Source organism: Amphimedon queenslandica, unplaced genomic scaffold, assembly GCF_000090795.2.
Source record: "Amphimedon queenslandica unplaced genomic scaffold, v1.1 AMPQUscaffold_12894, whole genome shotgun sequence".
In the NCBI taxonomy this organism is placed as follows: Eukaryota; Metazoa; Porifera; class Demospongiae; order Haplosclerida; family Niphatidae; genus Amphimedon; species Amphimedon queenslandica.
Window position 1 is genome coordinate 29,023 of NW_003546870.1, and position 17,611 is coordinate 46,633.

General features: G+C 33.3%; 3 protein-coding genes and 2 long non-coding RNA genes across 6 annotated transcripts; 3 read left to right on the top strand and 2 right to left on the bottom strand.

The window, feature by feature from the left end:
* Positions 1 to 6: 6 nt before the first annotated feature.
* Positions 7 to 1,455, top strand: LOC109586347 (uncharacterized). Of its 2 annotated transcripts, XR_002186963.1 has the most exons (4): positions 7 to 333; positions 739 to 825; positions 906 to 1,028; positions 1,243 to 1,455. It is a non-coding gene; the product is annotated as an uncharacterized LOC109586347 (long non-coding RNA). The 2 variants fall into 2 exon arrangements; XR_002186962.1 differs by lacking the exon at positions 1,243 to 1,455 and having other exon boundaries at positions 906 to 1,057.
* Positions 1,456 to 2,199: 744 nt separating this feature from the next.
* LOC100633272 (uncharacterized) lies at positions 2,200 to 9,654 on the bottom strand. The gene is made up of 4 exons (XM_020002524.1): positions 9,147 to 9,654; positions 8,208 to 8,765; positions 7,231 to 7,697; positions 2,200 to 7,185 (listed from the first exon to the last, which is right to left on the bottom strand). Exons 1-4 carry the CDS (start codon positions 9,652 to 9,654, stop codon positions 2,419 to 2,421), a joined length of 6,300 nt encoding a protein of 2,099 aa, XP_019858083.1. The 3' UTR covers positions 2,200 to 2,418.
* A 1,710-nt stretch (positions 9,655 to 11,364) lies between these two features.
* Positions 11,365 to 13,480, bottom strand: LOC105314474 (protein C8orf37-like). The gene is made up of 5 exons (XM_020002530.1): positions 13,365 to 13,480; positions 13,161 to 13,319; positions 12,359 to 12,421; positions 12,123 to 12,271; positions 11,365 to 11,605 (listed from the first exon to the last, which is right to left on the bottom strand). Exons 1-5 carry the CDS (start codon positions 13,460 to 13,462, stop codon positions 11,505 to 11,507), a joined length of 570 nt encoding a protein of 189 aa, XP_019858089.1. The 5' UTR covers positions 13,463 to 13,480; the 3' UTR covers positions 11,365 to 11,504.
* Positions 13,481 to 13,516: 36 nt separating this feature from the next.
* On the top strand, positions 13,517 to 15,571 carry LOC109586354 (uncharacterized). The gene is made up of 3 exons (XR_002186969.1): positions 13,517 to 13,606; positions 14,409 to 14,531; positions 14,910 to 15,571. It is a non-coding gene; the product is annotated as an uncharacterized LOC109586354 (long non-coding RNA).
* Positions 15,572 to 15,688: 117 nt separating this feature from the next.
* LOC109586344 (uncharacterized) lies at positions 15,689 to 17,371 on the top strand. The gene is made up of 6 exons (XM_020002525.1): positions 15,689 to 15,790; positions 15,838 to 16,167; positions 16,226 to 16,585; positions 16,629 to 16,660; positions 17,215 to 17,298; positions 17,357 to 17,371. The coding sequence occupies exons 1-6, from the start codon at positions 15,718 to 15,720 to the stop codon at positions 17,369 to 17,371; spliced, it is 894 nt and encodes a 297-aa protein (XP_019858084.1). The 5' UTR covers positions 15,689 to 15,717.
* The last annotated feature ends 240 nt before the right edge of the window (positions 17,372 to 17,611 follow it).

A 17,611-nucleotide genomic window follows, 5' to 3' on the forward strand; every position in this document is an offset into this window, starting at 1 on the left:
GCGGTCTGGGCAATCTGTGCCTGTACAGGTGCTGAGAGGACATAGAAGGAAACGCCACGTTCGAGTGGAATTGGGGCTGCTCTACTGTTATCGACATTGGACTATGAAGCTTCGGAAGCAGGACTACATGATCAGGAACGACAGGATCGCTAGTCCAGGCAGCGGGACTCCATCATAATGATTCCATCACTGGCCTACTGACAGACGCAGCAGTGGCTGCCCGGCCTTCTTGATGCACGAGCTGAACGGCAGTATGGGGAAGATCTAGGTCCACCACGCTTTCCAGGCATCAAAAAGAGTTTAGGAGAATAGGAAAAATAATAGAAAATAATAGTAAGAACAGCAGCCAGCAATTAGCACTCGTGTTTTGCGGATAGCTGATAGTAACTAAGCCCCACCCATTACCAACCCTCCCGGCTCATGGATATTAACAGCGTTTAACCTTATTGCTTAAACTCCTAATGTTGTAAATTTATAACCAACACTAAATAGCTTAATTTGCTTTATAATGGTAATCAAAGAGTACTGAAATTAGCTAAATTTCATTTTATTTCTAAATGCTTCATAATTTTTTTCTTCAGTTCTTAGTTTAGTGACTGTATGCATATAATAAATTTATTTTGGTTTTTACATACATAAACCAAAATTAATTTACTATAATGTAATGTCATTTATTGGCTGTAGCTATAAGCTTGTATTGTAAATTATTTATTAGTTTTTATGATTTATTTCTAATAGAGTTATAAACATAATCCATGCATGGCTGGTACACTTTTGTGCTAAACTATTTCCTGGAGATCCTTCACTATTGCTCAAGCCACCAAAGTATGCCAATTGAAGAAAGAGGGAGAAAGAGTGAGGGAGAGTGTCAATAAAATTACTGGTATCATAAAGTCTTCCTACAGTTTTGTGAGGGCATTGTATTATCAATACAAGTAGATCTACATCAAAATTGGAGGTATAAAGAATCAAAAAGAGGTTGATGGTAGAAGAGAAAGAAGAAAGGAGTGTATCTTCCTGTGATAATGGTCCTTTGACATTTATGCATTCATGTACATGTACACTTAACTACAATATTCTGTTATTATTATTATTACTATGTATTCATTGTTGTTGTACATATGTTATGTATTGATCATTATGTATGTATGTATGTATTATTATTATTATTATCATTGTTATCATTATTCTTATTGTTACTTGTGTTATCCTTATTGTGGCCATTATTATTTCTATTTATAGGCAGACTCACATTACTGAGATATGCGTGTTCTTCATTCTCTCATTTGTGTTCTACTTGGTTGCTATACAATTCCATTCCCGGTTCCCAAAATTACACTTCCAATCATCAATTAGGGACATAATGTCAGGGCAAGGCTGGAAGTGGTACAAGAACAGTAAATAGTAATGTATTTTCACTTTTGTTAGCAATTTTCACATTTTTATTAAGTGATTAAGCTCTTCAAGTGTGGTAACCACAAGCCATACTGTGAAGTGGTAAAACTTTTAATTTAAATCTCCTCTTGTGGCTGGAGTGATACATTTATATGCCAGTGATAGAGATTAATATTTGCTTGTTTATTTATTTATACTCGTATATTGTTGCTCCATGTTGACACTAATTTTTAATTTGCTGAGGAATTCATGCATAAAAATTATTTTAGTACAGCCAAAGTCAAAACTAAAGTCAATTAGCTCTATCTAGAGCTGTTTGAAACATCACTCCATTCATTCTGAACTACAAATAACAAATTATAGTCTCTCTTTGCTAAAAGTTACTTTCTTTTTCATCATTGTTCTTAGTTGGTCTCAATTAGCTCAGCCTTGCTTGTATCTCTGTACCATATAAATGCATCCAGATCTATGTCCTCAATTTTTTAGTATAATACTATCAGGATTACAAGTATCACACCAATCTTACACGTACTGATGTACATGTCCGTATGCTAATCAGTTGTGAGTGTGTGGGCATATTTTGTATATAATATTATAGTGAATTAGTGTAGGTTGGTTTGGATTTCTATGCATCAATTTTACTGTAGATCTTTATTACACTTTGCATACATTGTAATAGAGGCTCCTGATTTTTATCCTGATGTGATGTAGGAATAGATGCTTATTAAAACTCTTTGTGTGGTAATTGAAATTAAAATGTGAGGGGCAACTGCATGTTGCAAATTTGTGGTTCAGTTTGTGGATTTATTAAAATTTTATGATAAACAAAAACAGCAACTAAAAATAATAATGTTATTTAAAAACTATGACTAAATATTGTTACTTTTTTATTATGTCAGCAAAATATCAGCTCTTATAGACTACATGTAGCAATGTTCATGGAAAGGGAGAGGAAGGGGAGAGTGATGTTAGGGAGAAAAAGTGAGATGGGGTAGGTAAGATGTGTATGTGCATGGTGTATAGTTAATGTGCAAGTATGGGGATTTGCAAACTAATTGATGGCCCATGGAAGGATACCTTTTTACTGTCAGTAGGTGGGATTGGTATACTGGTAAATGATGGTTCCTGGAAATATTCCATTTTACTAGCAACAGCAGAATCTGCCTGCATATGATAAGTTAAATTTTGTCTAAACAATTCTGCTTGTAGATGTTCAACCTTTTGCTTTGTTCTTAATTGTTCTTTTATTTCTTCAACTTTGATTTTCATGAGTGAAGAAAATGTCTTCCCACCATTATTTTCCAATAGTTGAGCTATATCATTTAGCTTATTGACTCTAGCAATATCTAATGGTGTCATCTGCACTTTACTAATAACATTGACATCAGCATTATTATTTAGTAGGTACCGAACAACTGAAATTGACTTGCTACCTGATATTGCATATGAAAGAGGAGAGAGTTTCAAATAGTTATCTTGTTTGTTAACATCAGAATCAAATAGTAGTAATGTTTGTACTACTTCGTCACTGCCACAGGAAGAAGCTATCATGAGAGGAGTTAAATTGGTGGATTTTATCAATGGCCTACTGAGGTCACTTGATATTTGATTGATTATATATTCCACATTGTCAGACATGCAAGCAGTAAATATGTCTTGTTGATATTTTGTTAGATTACTTTTATCTACTAACAACTTGATCAATTTTTTATGCCCTCCATAACAAGCTGCAGTTACTGCCTTCTCAATTTCTGCTTGATTAGGATTATAAATACTTAAAAGGACAGTAATTACTTCAATGTGCCCATTATTTGCAGCATGACAGAGGGCAGTCACACCATAATAATTAATAACTGATGGGTTGGCATTATATGTCATTAGTAAAAGTGCAACTGCTTCAGTCTTCCCATTTGCACTAGCACGTATCAATGCAGTGTCACCTTTACTGTCAGTGATATTAGGATCAGCTTCCTCTAATAACAATAATAAAACTTCAGTGTATCCTTTATCACTGGCAATCATTAGTGGCGTAACTTTTTTCTTATTCTGGGCATTAACATTTACATGCCATGACAGCAATGTTTGTATGATGTCTATTGTATTATCCTCACTGCTGCTAGTAAGTAATGCATAGTGTAATGCATTGTTGCCATCATTATCACAAATATTAGGATCTGCCCCATTCTCCAGCAATGTTAGTATAATGTCCTTGTGACCGCATTCACATGCTATCATTAAGATAGTTTCTCCAGTTTCTTGTTGATGGTTAAAATTACGAATCTCTTTTAACAGTAATTTAACTACCTCTAAATGCCCATTAATGCAAGCAAAAATTAATGATGGACAAGAGACAGTCCTTATCATTTCAAATTGTGATGTTTGCCACGGTGACACCAGTAAAGCAGCTTCAAAGTATTTGCTTGATAAAGGATTACAACCAGCTTTAAGCAACATATCTACTACTTGTACATTACCAATAGTAGATGCAAATATAAGACTAACAGGATCATCCATAGGCTGTGGTGTAGCCTCTAGTAGCAAGCGAAGTATTTCAATTACATCATCAACCCTAGTTTTTGAAACTGCTTTTTCAAGAAATTGCTCAACATTTTCTATTTTGTATCTGTCTACCAAAGTTGGCTGTGATTCTATATATTTCCTAAAATCACTTTCCTTTAGTAAATGACTTATGCACAATTGAATTATCGATGTTTCAACTTGATTTCCAAATTCTGCAGTGTCAATAACACCAGTAGTTGCATTAGCGCCAGCTTTCAGTAATTCATTTACAATTATTTTATGTCCTGAACACACTGCAAGCGTTAAGGCTGTACCTCCATTTTCACATTTAATATTAGGATCAGCACCAACTTTTAATAATAATCGAACTATTTCTAAATGGCCTTTAAAACTGGCAACCATTAATGCAGTCTTTCCATTTAAAATTGGCCTGCCTGATTCTGATTGTATATTTGGATCTGCTCCCCTTTCTAGCAATAACTGAACTTGTCTCTTGTTATTGCAATCTGTAGCCATTATCAGCGCTGTGTCATTACAAAATGATTTGTCCTGTGCTATAAATTTAACGTTAGGATCAGCACCAGCTTCTAATAGCAATTTAACTACTTCTATGTTATCATTTTTGGCAGTACATACTGCCATTAGAGGTGTATGGATATTGTCTTGTGTAGCATTAATATTACTAGATCCTTGGAGTAGCATTAGTTTAACTATTTCAATGTATCCTTTATGGCACGCAAGTGTCAATGCATTACAGTCAACAGTAGATCTAGTACTATCAAGTAAATGGTAAAGCTTGCTTGAGGAGTTAAGAGCTAATTGATTATACCCAGCTTTTAGCAATAAATCAACTGCTGATGTACAACCTACTGCAGTTGCTGCTAGTAAGCTATAAGGATCATCTTCAGGTTGTGGTGTAGCTTCTAGTAAAAGCTTGAGTGTTTTTATGTTTTCTGCTTCATCTTCTTTTGTTGGTGCTAAGTTTTGATTCATTTTGACATCAGGAATGCTTTTTATTAGAAGTACCAATATACAATACTGAGTTATTGTGCAGTTGATAGTTGCATTATTGCTAGGATTAATAAGGCTAATATTAGTATTGGCACCAGCTTTTAATAGTTCATCAACTATTTCACAATGTGCCGATGACACAGCAATTGATAAAGCAGTTTTACCTGTCATAGTGCACCTATGATTAGGATCAGCACCAGCTTTGAACAATAGCTTAACTATTTCTAAATTATAAGCTTTTGTGACACAGAGCATTAGAGAAGTATAACCATCCTTATCTTGAACATTAGGATCAACTTTTTCCTTCAGCAACAGTTTAACTATTTGAGTGTCACCATTTTGACAAGCCACCATAAAAGCATTTACTCCATCATTTCTTTGGGCTTGAGGATCAACTTGTTCTTTCAGCAGTAGTTCAACTATTTGAGTGTGACCATCTTGACAAGCCAACATAAAAGCATTTACTCCATCATTCCTTTGGACTTGAGGATCAACTTGTTCCTTTAGCAACAGTTCAACTATTTGAGTGTGACCATTTTGACAAGCCAACATAAAAGCATTTACTCCATCTATATTTTGAACTTGAGGATCAACTTGTTCCTTCAGCAGTAGTTCAACTATTTGTGTGTGGCCATTTTGACAAGCCACCATAAAAGCATTCCAGCCATTTTCGGCTTGGACATTAGGATCAAATCGTTCCTTCAGCAAAAGCTCAACTATATGTTTCTGACCATTGTGACAAGCTAGCATAAAAGCATTTACTCTATCTTTTTGTTGTTCCTTCAGCAACAATTCAACTATTTGAGTGTGACCCTTGTGACAAGCCAACATGAAAGCATTCCCTCCATTTTTATTTTTCAAATTAGGATCAACTTCTTCCTTCAGTAACATCTTAACTATTTCAGTGTGACCATTTTGACAAGCCAACATGAAAGCATTAAAACCATCTTTACTTTGAACATTAAGATCAACTTTTTCCTTCAGTAGCATTTTAACTATTTCAGTGTGGCCATTTTGACAAGCCACCATTAAAGCATTCACTCCATCTTTATTTTTCCCATTAGGATCAACTTTATCTATCAACAGCAGTTCAACTATTTTAGTGTGGCCTTTTTCACAGGCTGCCATAAAAGCATTCACTCCATCATTATTTGTAACCTTATGATCAATTTTTTCCTTTAGCAACAATTTGACTATTTGAGTGTGGCCATTTTGACAAGCCAAAATAAAAGCATTCGTGCCATTATTAATTTGAACATTAGGATCAATTCGTTCCTTCAGCAAAAGTTGAACAATTTCAGTGTGGCCATTTTGACAAGCCAACATAAAAGCATTCACTCCATCATTATTTCTAACATTAAGATTAACTTTTCCTATCAACAACTCAACTATTTTAATGTGACCACTTGAACAAGCCAGCATAAAAGCATTTGCTCCATTAATTGTTTGAACATTAGGATTGACTTGTTTTTTCAGCAAAATTTCAACTACTTGAGTGTGACCTTTTCCACAAGCCAAAATAAAAGCATTCCCTCCATCTTTTCTTCGTATACTAGGATTGATATTTTCTTTCAGCAGCAATTCAACTATTTTAATGTGACCATTTTGACATGCCACCATAAAAGCATTAACTCCATCATTATTTGTAACATGAAGATCAATTTTTTGTTTTAGCAGCAATTCGACTATTCGAGTTTGGCCATGGTAACAAGCCAAAAAGAATGCATTCAAACCATCATTATTTTGAACATTAAGATCAACTTCTTCCTTCAGCAGCAATTCAACTATTTGAGTGTGGCCATTTTGACAAGCCAACATAAAAGCATTTACTCCATTATTATTTCTAACATTGAGATTAACTTTTCCTATCAGCAACTCAACTATTTCAGTGTCACCTTTTGCACAAGCCAACATAAAAGCATTCACTCCATCTTTCCTTTGAATGTTTGGATCAATTTTTTCCCTCAGCAGCAATTCAACTATTCTAGCATGACCATTTTGACATGCCAGCATAAAAGCATTTACTCCATCATTATTTGTAACATTAAATTTAATTTTTTGTTTCAACAGCAATTCAACTGTTTGAGTTTGCCCATTTTGACAAGCCAACATAAAAGCATTTAAACCATCATTATTATGAACATTAAGATCAACTTGTTCCTTTAGCAACAGTTCGACTATATGAGTGTTACCATTTTTACAAGCCAATATAAAAGCATTTTCACCGTTATGGTTTAAAACATTAGGATCAATTTGTTCCTTCACCAACAGTTCAACTATTTGAGAGTGACCACCTTGACAAGCAAACATAAAAGCATTCCATCCATTTTTCATTTGAACATCAGGATCAATTTGTTCCTTCAGCAACAGTTCAACTATTTGAGTGTGTCCATTTGCACAAGCAAATATGAAAGCATTTCCACCGTTAATATCTAAAACACTTGGATCAACTTGTTTCTTAAGCAACAATTCAACCACTGGAAAGTGGCCATTTTGACAAGCTAACATAAAAGCATTCCCTCCATTATTATCTTGAACATGAGGATCAACTTTTTCCTTCAGCAAAAGTTCAACTATTTGAGTATGACCATTTTCACAAGCCACTATAAAAGCATTACTACCACTATTGCTTTGAACTAAAGGATCAACTTGCTTCTTCAGCAAAAGTTCAACCAAGTAAGCATTTCCATTTTGACAAGCCAACATAAAAGCATTTACTCCAGAATAGTCTTGAACATTAGAATCAACTTGTTCTTTCAGCAACAGTTCCACTATTTTAGTGTGACCATTTTGGCAAGCCAGCATAAAAGCATTCCATTTATTTTTCATTTGAACATTAGGATCAACTTGCTTTTTAAGCAACAATTCAACTATTGCAGAGTGGCCATTTTGACAAGCCAACATAAAAGCATTCCCTCCATTATTATCTTGAACATTAGGATCAACTTGTTCCTTCAGCAAAAGTTCAACTATTTGAGTGTGACCACTTTCACAAGCCACCATTAAAGCATTTCCACCTTTATTGTTTTGAACTGAAGGATCAACTTTCTCCTTCAGTAACAGTTCAACTAACTGAGTGTGTCCATTTTGACAAGCCAATATTAAAGCATTTCCACCATTATTGTTTAACACATTAGGATCCACTATTTTTTTAAACAAAAGTTTAACTATTTCAGTGTGGCCATTTTTACAAGCCAACATAAAAGCATTTGAACCGTTTTTCTCTTGAACATTAGGGTCAACTTGTTCCTTCAGCAACAGTTCAACTATTTGAATGTGACCGTTTTGGCAAGCCAACATAAGTGCATTTATTCCATTATCTGCTTGAACATTAGGATTAACTTGTTTCTTTAGTAACATTTTCACTATTTGAGTATGGCCATTCTGACAAGCCATTATGAAAGCATTCCAACCATTCTTGATTTGAACATTAGGATCAACTTGTTTATTCAGCAACAATTCAACAATTTGAGTATGACCATTTTGACAAGCCAATATAAATGCATTTCCTTCAGGTGCTTGAACGTTAGGATTAACTTGTTTATTCAGTAAAAGTTTAACAATTTGAGTATGACCATTTTGACAAGCCAACATTAAAGCATTAAATCCATTTGCCATTTGAACATTAGGATCAACTTGTTTGTTAAGCAACAATTCAACTATTTGAATTTGACTGGTATAACAAGCCATCATAAATGCATTTAATCCATCTTTTCGTTGATATCTATAATCAACTTTTTTACTAATCAATAGCTCAACAACTTCACTGTTACCAAGACTACTGGCAATTATTAAAGCATTTGATCCATTTAAGTTGGCCATGTTAGGATCAGCATTAGCTTGTAGTAACATGTGAATGATTGAAATGTGATTATGTTTACTTGCTATCATTAGTGCAGTCCATCCTTCATTGTCTTGAATGTTAACATTAGTTTCAGCAGACAGTAAGCGGTGTACAATGTCCCCATGTCCCCTTTCACAAGCTAACATTAGTGCTGTCTTGCCTTCTTCATTAGCATAATCAATATTAAGAGGTTTAAGAACTGTCTTACCTTCTTTATTAGTACAATCAATATTAACAGTTTGTAGTTGAAGAAGAAACTCCACTGCTTCATTATTACCAGCTGAGACTGCCTCAAGGAGAGCTAGTTCAAAGGTAAAGTTCGTATTCTCATCTTCTTGAAGGACAGGATAGTCATTAATATACAAACTAAATATACCGATGAGACGCATAAACTGTATTGAGTTTTCCCTAGGAAATATTATTAGACTACAGACTTTAAAGTCAAGAATATGTAACTTGATAACAACTGATCCACTAAATATTGTAATATGTTTCAAAATTGATTGTCTGAATTCTTGAGGCAGCAGCTTTTCAATAAGTTTGTATAATCCTTTAATGCTTATGTCATCCCAGCAAGTTTGCAGTTTCATATGAATATAGGGTAGATTATCTAAATTTCTGTCAATAGTATAAAACTTGTTAAAAAGAATCTCTCTAAAGACAGAAACTGGACTTGATGTACGAAGCTTCTCACTTTTTAGCAAATGACTGTATAATTCATCAACTATTTTATAAGTTACTCCACCATCAATAAATGTTTCGTCTGGTAGGAACTTTTTACTCATGTCCAGTAGCAGTTTACAATCAATAAAGTCATAATAAGGATTAATTTTATTGAAAATATCATCAAGACTGTTATCTACTGAGCCACGCTCCCATGCCATATGTGCTATAAGCCACTTTGATACATGGGTAGCTAGTTGACTGTTGTGATTAGATTTTTCTTCAAATTGCATTTCAAAAGTTGTAACTAAATCTGAAAACCTTTGATGTAAGTCATCTAATAACTTATATACTTCTTTTTCGTTTTTTTCAGAATTGAAAGGATCATTTAGATCAAAAAAAGTATTACCTATAAATATGAGTATGATTTTTACTTAAAATACATTAGTGAGACACAACTTTGATAACTGTTTACAATTAATATAGTGCTTTATAACATACATTTTGAATAATTATGCTTACAAAATTCTGTATGCATACATTTTAAATGTTAAACAATATAATCATAATTATTAATACCTTTCAATGCTGCAATATTAGAAACTGGTGAAGGTGATGACGACATTGGTAATAATGGTTCCATATCAAATACTTCTCCCCATTGAATTGCTAGTGATTTAACAACAGCGTCAGTTGGTCCACCTTGAGCTATGCACTCAAGAAACAACTGACAGTGTTGCTTTAATTCTGATACATCATTAAAAACTAAAAGTGTTGCTTTAAACTGCTGTATTATTTTACTGTAGCTTTTTGAATCTTTCACTTCTTCTGTGATAATTTTTTTAGCATATAAGAGTGATGATATGCTACTGAGACTGCCTCTGGTTACTTCTTCTAATGTAGCATACTGTGAACGAAGGATATCTTTTATCTTTTTATAAGCTTTAATGAAAAAGGAGGTATCTATCAATTGTTTCAAAATACTGAGATTACTAACCTTCTGTAGGATCAGGTCCAGGGTTAAGTTCAACATCTCCTGATAAAAAGAGGAGGAGATGGGAAATTATTGAAAATATGTGGTTGATAGTATCTCCAGGTAATACTGACATGAGGGCATCAGTAACATTATCACCGATAGTACATTGTTGATGACCATAACAATGACCTAATTATAATATAGTGTACATGTACACATGAAATACATCTATATATGGTATACATTTTGATTTACCTGGTGGAAGAATTGAATTGTGCATCAATATAAGAAAACAAAAATAAATGTCAATGGAAGCAATAATAAACAGACTGAGTGCTACTGTCAATGCACTAGACCTAGTATCATTTGACTTGCTGTTATCAGCAGCAGCCGCTTTAATCAATTGATGGTGGCATTCATTAGCAGGTCCACTTGATACAGGTCTATAATATTTCTTAAATACAATACTTCCTCTAAAAGCAGCTTGAGAGTAATTCCAAAGTCCAATACTTGCTCTCCATTGAGAGATATCAATCATAGTTGCCACTAGACTAAGTTGCCACGGTACTTGCAGCTAAAATGGTCTATCAAAACTGTAGACTCTAAATCAATTTAGCGCATAGGAGTAGACTATAACTTACCAATAAGTCTTCTCTCTTCAATATCTAGCACAAATATAAAAAAACCACAAATAAAGCTAAAGACCGCTGATGCTTCAAACTGAACATCAAGGATGGGTGGATCACACCATATAAGGGCATCTATGCATAAATAAACACACTCATGAATAAAATTAAAAGAAAGGGCAGTGGTAAGGAGCAGATTGCTGATGGCAGCGAGGTCACACAACAGTACTAATAATAACTGATGAAATTTATCTAGAGTTATGTCCTTTCTATCTACTGTCCACATTCAATAGTGTGTGTCACTTTTAGTGTTTTTGATATTAGGGGGTTTGCATAAAATATTTCAATACATTTTAAAAGTGATATAATAGTTAATATTAAAAATGTCATTAATAAGTGATAATAACAGCAGTACCTAATGGAAAAAATAATAATGATTATTATTAATTTCATTATACTGATATTAATATTAATGTCTCCCACAGGTCCATTTCAATGATTTCATATTATTAATATTAACTAATTTATTAACATGAATCCATGAACACTGACAGGCATAAGATCTGTAACCTAATAAAGAGAGAAATAGAAGGAATACTATAAATGCTGTATAGTGGGAATTTCATTCCTTGTGAAACAAATATTGTCCAAACAAAAAACAAAAAAAGCATTCCTCAATGACACATGTACAAAACAGCAGCTCAGAACAAAAATAAACAAAACGAAATTCTATAATCCTTTCAAGAAGAAAATGTTCCCAACTAAATCTATCCACTGTATGATGAATCACCGTATAACAAAAAAACTTTTCAAAGGATAAAAAACATACACAAATTTCAAGAATTAGCTCTCAAATTGAAAGATTTTAACTGGCATAACTGATTAGGCTCAATTAAAGTAGATCATGTGGTTTGATTCTAACTATTAGAAAAATTTTTAATTCTGACAATCATTTGAGATAAATTCATGAAAATTCATTTTTGCAACAAAACTTTTTGCCCTAAAAAGTTTCTGGCTATAGTAACAATACAGTATTAACATTATAAAATAAATACAAACGTTACATAATGATATACATGTAACTTACCTTCACTGTAGACTAATTTGGTTTTTAATTTTTTATTATTCGGATAATTATTTCTAAAAAATAAATATTCCACATCATCAATCCAGGAGTAATTATTAAACGATAAAACACTTGAATCACATGAGAGACAACGTAACTGGTCACAACCACTAATAATAATAATAATAATAATAATAATAATAATAATAACAATAATAATAATAAAATGCTATTAATAATAATATACATGTACTTACTGGTTTTTATTGTCGTTATATTTTAATTCAATACCAGACCCACCAATTAACACTGGATGGCATCTAAACAGTAAATAACAACAAACAATAATAATAATAAACAAAAAGAGAATTTGGTGAAGTGCTCATGTAGCATCTTGTGAGTAGATTGTCAAGTTGCTCAACAAAAATCACAAGGAGAGAATTCTGAATTTTATCATTTTTTTCTGATACATGTACATGTCCTTATGCTTTGTATCGACTTTGAACTAATTCCAAGTAAATTTGGATTTTCGATAAATTTTTAAAGTTATTGAAAATCAGGCCAAAGTTCCTGTATAGGGTTTTTGGCCAATTTTCGCCAAAAATGAAAAGGCGAGCATTCTCAATTCCTATAATTTTTTCTGATACATATACATGTACTTATGTTGTGCAGAAAGTATGAGCTGCTTCTGATCAAATTTGGATATTTTCACAATTTTTTTAAAAGTTGCTCAAAAATCATGCCAATGACCAAAGGCTATAGTGTTTGATCTTTGGCCAAACTTCATCAAAAATGGATAGGAAAGAATTTTCCATTTTTGTAATTTGTTCTGATACATACGTGTATACATGCTCTAATGTTGTGTATCAACTTTGAGCTGATTCCAATCAAAACTATATTTTTTATAAATTTTTAAAGTTTCCGAAATGCCATTTACGACTCAACCATTGTACTGTATTGTAGTGCTTGCCAGCTCATGAAGTATGTACAAATTTATATTAGCACTTAGTATGCGTTGTGGAAAATGTATTGTATTGCGTGAGTTGTTATTGTGTTTACTTTCTTCCGTTAGTTGCTTGTTTAGTTTTTATTTTAAAAACAGAGTCATCTTTAGTCTCTGCCCTCTCACCTCCTCCCTCCACCTCTCCCTCATCAATATCTAAGAGTTCATCAATCTCAGTATCAATGTCCCTACTGTATTTATCTGATGGGAGAAGTCTGGTAAAAGGATCAAATGGTTGTGCTTTATAACTAGATGGCTACCTTTTCTGAGGCTCCTTCACTGGACAATAGCTCGTCTCTACTTCATTCAACAGTTCATCAAAATCATCCGCCATTTTTATTATTCTATAGAGCACCATATGAGAGCACGCCCATTTCGATGCACCACACCTACAAACCAAAGGTGGGTGGGGCTCGTACTGCAAAGATATGCAATAATCTGTGTTGCTGCTAGAAGTAGAAGACTATTTACTTTAGTGTGACTGTTCTCGCCATTGCACAATGTAAGTATAATATATTGTGACTAGTCTAGTATATGTACCCATTAATTTTAGTAGTGCTATGCTAGACAGACTGCATGGGGTTAAAATTAAAAATTCTATTTCCACAAAGATGCTAAATTTGGAATAACTTTATAAATTTTGATCGGAACTAGCTCAAACTTTCTATGCTATGTAGGAACGTGTTTTTGTATCAGAAAAAACATGAAAGTTGTAAATTCTCTCTTAGTCATTTTGAGGAAAGTTGGGTTAGGGAAATTGGCCGATTTCTTTAAAATGGCCATAACTTGTAAAAAATTAAGTCAGAATCACCTCAAACTTTCTACACAGCATAAGGACATTAATATTTATCAGAAAATGTAATAAAAATTTGGGTTAATTTTGGAGCCATTTTTTAGAAAAAAGCATGGGCTACATATAGCTTTGGAAATTTTTCAAAATTTGGCCAATTTTTTAAATAGCCATAACTTGAAAAATTTAAGTTACAGAGCATAAGGGCATCAAAATGCATCAGGAAAATTAATAAAAATTTGGGGTATTTTGGAGCCATTTTTTGAAAAAAGCACGGAGGGTATTTATCAAAAATTGGCTGTTCTTTAAAATTTTGTCAGAAACAACTTAACATACATGTATCAGAAAATTGTACACCCAGCATTTCATATACATTAAGGAATAGTAGGTCTGAGAAACGCCTAAGTAAAAAAATTATTGATTTTAAAAATTTTCATAGAATTTGTTATCCTTGAAAAAACAGCCATATAGTAATTGTAAGAATTGTGTATTGTAAGATCTTTGCTTTCACTAGTGATTACAATGCGATTGCTGATGTCTTCATTTCTCAATTAATGGAGAGACTGTGAAGCTACTTCCTGTCAAGCTGCCTCCAGTAGACCAGCTAATGGCCACCACTAGGCAAGACATATGTGGAGTGAGACTCAACCCTTGGGAGTGATTTATTGCACGAGTGTAATTCTAATTGTGACTGCTCAGTCAAATACCATAGGGTGCCTTTTTTCGAGGGCTTTAAATTTTGCTGATTTTTCAATTTTTTGAAAATTTTTGAAAATGAAATTATTACAGTACAAGATGGCAGACAGCATAAATTTGCAAAAATTAATCTACAAAATAGATTTTTAGGCAAGTTCACAAAATTTGCAGCCCTCGAAAAAAGGCATCCTACAGTAAGCAATATAGATGAGATCAGTCGGCACTTAACTATAATAGCTTAATAAAATGCATAATATTAATGTTTTGTTAATTTTCTTTAAAGTAATGCGTTTTATTTTCTTGTCATTTTTTCTATTAGGCTTCAAAATCGAAGTCACTAAAAGACTAACCTCACTCACCTTTCAAATTGAAATAAAGCTGCCCCTTTTTATGTACATGAAGATATAAGCCCAACACATTGTGGTTAGAGTAATTAAACCATGACAGGTCACAGGGTCAACTAAACACTATGCTTCCTTGATATGATTATAGTACATGTACCCTATAGGTTTGATAATGCACCCACAGTGTACACTATTTTATGATTTCACCAGTTGTATTCACAACAGTGTTACAGTGTTACTGGAACAACTTTCAATGTCCTTTTGATGTATTTTTATGTTGCCTTTTATTCTGTCAATTAAATTCTACTTTTCACTTACTTACAATGTACATTAATCAATTGTTGATGAAACTGAGCTAAAATAATAGTCTCCTTACCTTTTTTTCTATCTCCTTTATAAAAATTTTAATCCTCTTTTTCTAGCTGGTTTCAGCTGCTTTTTTGGACTGGAAAACTAAAGAACTAAATGATTGATCAAAGACGCAATAGAAACAATGAAAATATAGCTAGTTTTTAACAGTGTTTTGTGTGTTTGTTTTTAAGGAGACATTATTAGACTATTACTATTATAAATTATTAATAATCGAGAGAAAGAGAGAAAACAGATGATCAGTGAGAGTGAAAATATACAAAAGGAATTTATCATTTACAATGTACATGTTTTATGTTCTTCTAATATTATATTAGTGACAAAAAAATCTACTATATTATTATAGTGGATTAGTGCACAATAACTTTAATGCATACCACACCCACATTTTGTTTATTATTAAATTTAATCAGCATGTTCAAGCTACAAGTGGTTGCCTTCTTATTGAGTGTCAGTGAAGTTATTAGTCAATGTCCACCTTCCTCAGGTAAGACACTTGATGTGTATAATAACAACTGTATAGGTTTTTTATAGGTATCTACCTGAGGTTACAAAATGGTAACTGTTATCCTAATCGATCATTTATTGCAGATACTATTATCAGATCAACTCCTCTAGAGTGTGTATTACCTGATGCTACTCTAAATGATGGACAATGGATTGGTCCTAATGGAGCAGTTCCTTGTGACGGTGGTAGCAATTCAAATGCTCAATGTACCACTGGCACTGGGCCCAGTGCTAACCTCAGTGTTTTCATAAATCCACCAAACTATCTTGGGGCACCTGGTGATGGCTGGTACAAGTGTTGTCTACCTACTAACTGTTCAGATCCTAACACTAACATCATCTTTGCTAATATATTCAGTAAGAGTAGACTATAATTATTGATATACTGAATCGACATTAATTTTTTTATTTGTAGGGTTTGCACAGATAGATTCATTTGCTGTTGCTGATCTTCCTTTTGATATGACAGTATATCCTCAGGAATACAAACTGGATTGTACTAAAATTGGATTCGAATTCTCCTACGATATCAGGATAGGTATTGATAATACTGCGTTGGCTAGTTACACCGGATGTATTGATGATAGTGATACTTGTCCCGGTACTGTGATAGATAGTAGTATCTATAAAATAAGATACACTGTTAGTATTACATGGGATGGAATGACTGTCAGTAGTGGATCAGTCAGTCAGTCAACCACTGGAGATCAAATGTATCAGTGTGTAGTGGCAGTTACTAATCAACCAACTAGAATACGTAATATGACTATAAAAGGTAACAAAGTATGATTTAGTTTTATAATACTGTATATTTTTAGCACCAGCAATTGCTCCCTCTTCTCTTACTGAAGTCAACAAGACAGCTACCACTATCACTGTCAGTTGGACTGCACTTGATTCATCTAATGCTGATGGATATGTAGTCAATGTCACAAGTGACACAGACACTGTGCAGACAGTACAGGTGGAGGGAAGTAGTAATAATACAATCATACTGAATGGATTGAGAGAACTAACAACTTATAACATCACAGTCAGAGCCTATCAACAATTACTAGGACCTGCTAGTACTATCAGTGTTTTCACTCATTGTCAGCAAGGAGGTATTTGAAATTTATATGGATCTACTAATGTTGATTGATTTTATAGGCATTTATTTAAAACATAATGGAAACTGTCATCAAAATGGATCTTATTTTTGGGATAATACTGTCAATGCAGTTACTGAGGCTATGTCATGTGTGTTACCTGGTGCTAGTCTAACTACTGGTCAGTGGGTTAGAGTTGCTGATCCTGATGATCCTGTTGACTGTAACAGTAATAATGCCAGTGATCCTTTTCGTTGTACTTCTGTCACTTTACCTGATGCTACTCTCAATCTTTATCTTGCTCAGTTAATATCAGCAACTACAGAAGGCTGGTACAAGTGTTGTCTACCCACTGATTGCTCTAATTCTAACACTAACATTATCTTTGCTAATATATTCAGTAAGAATATGCTAATTATTGTACAGATGTAATTAATGATAATTTTTCATATATATAGGATATGCAGAGATAGAATCATTTACTGTTGCTAGTCTTCCTTCTGATATGACAGTATATCCTCAGGAATACGAACTGGGTTGTACTAAAATTGGACACTCTCTGTATAGTATTAGTATGAGCATTGGTAGTACTACACTGGCTAGTTACACTAATTGTGATGATCAACTTAATGATTGTCCTGGTACTGTGTTAGTTAGTAGTACTAACACAATAAGATATACTGTTAATATCACATGGGATGGAATGACTGTCA

Excerpts from the sequence above, each read along its gene's own strand:
- LOC100633272 (XM_020002524.1), bottom strand. The coding sequence starts at position 9,654 with ATGGCATGGGAGCGTGGCTCAGTAGATAACAGTCTTGATGATATTTTC. Across the intron at positions 8,766-9,146 it reads ACAGTTTATGCGTCTCATCG|CTAATGCTGATCCTAACATG; the intron begins GTATATTTAGTT and ends TGTTACTACAAG. Across the intron at positions 7,698-8,207 it reads TATGTTGGCTTGCCAAAACG|TGGAACTGTTGCTGAAAGAA; the intron begins GTCACATTCAAA and ends ACACTAAAATAG.
- LOC105314474 (XM_020002530.1), bottom strand. The coding sequence starts at position 13,462 with ATGGTGCTCTATAGAATAATAAAAATGGCGGATGATTTTGATGAACTG. Across the intron at positions 13,320-13,364 it reads GTGAAGGAGCCTCAGAAAAG|ACTTCTCCCATCAGATAAAT; the intron begins GTAGCCATCTAG and ends TCCTTTTACCAG. Across the intron at positions 11,606-12,122 it reads CAAATTAGTCTACAGTGAAG|GTTACAGATCTTATGCCTGT; the intron begins GTAAGTTACATG and ends TCTCTTTATTAG.
- LOC109586344 (XM_020002525.1), top strand. The coding sequence starts at position 15,718 with ATGTTCAAGCTACAAGTGGTTGCCTTCTTATTGAGTGTCAGTGAAGTT. Across the intron at positions 16,168-16,225 it reads CATCTTTGCTAATATATTCA|GGTTTGCACAGATAGATTCA; the intron begins GTAAGAGTAGAC and ends TTTTATTTGTAG. Across the intron at positions 16,661-17,214 it reads CTCCCTCTTCTCTTACTGAA|CAACTACAGAAGGCTGGTAC; the intron begins GTCAACAAGACA and ends AGTTAATATCAG.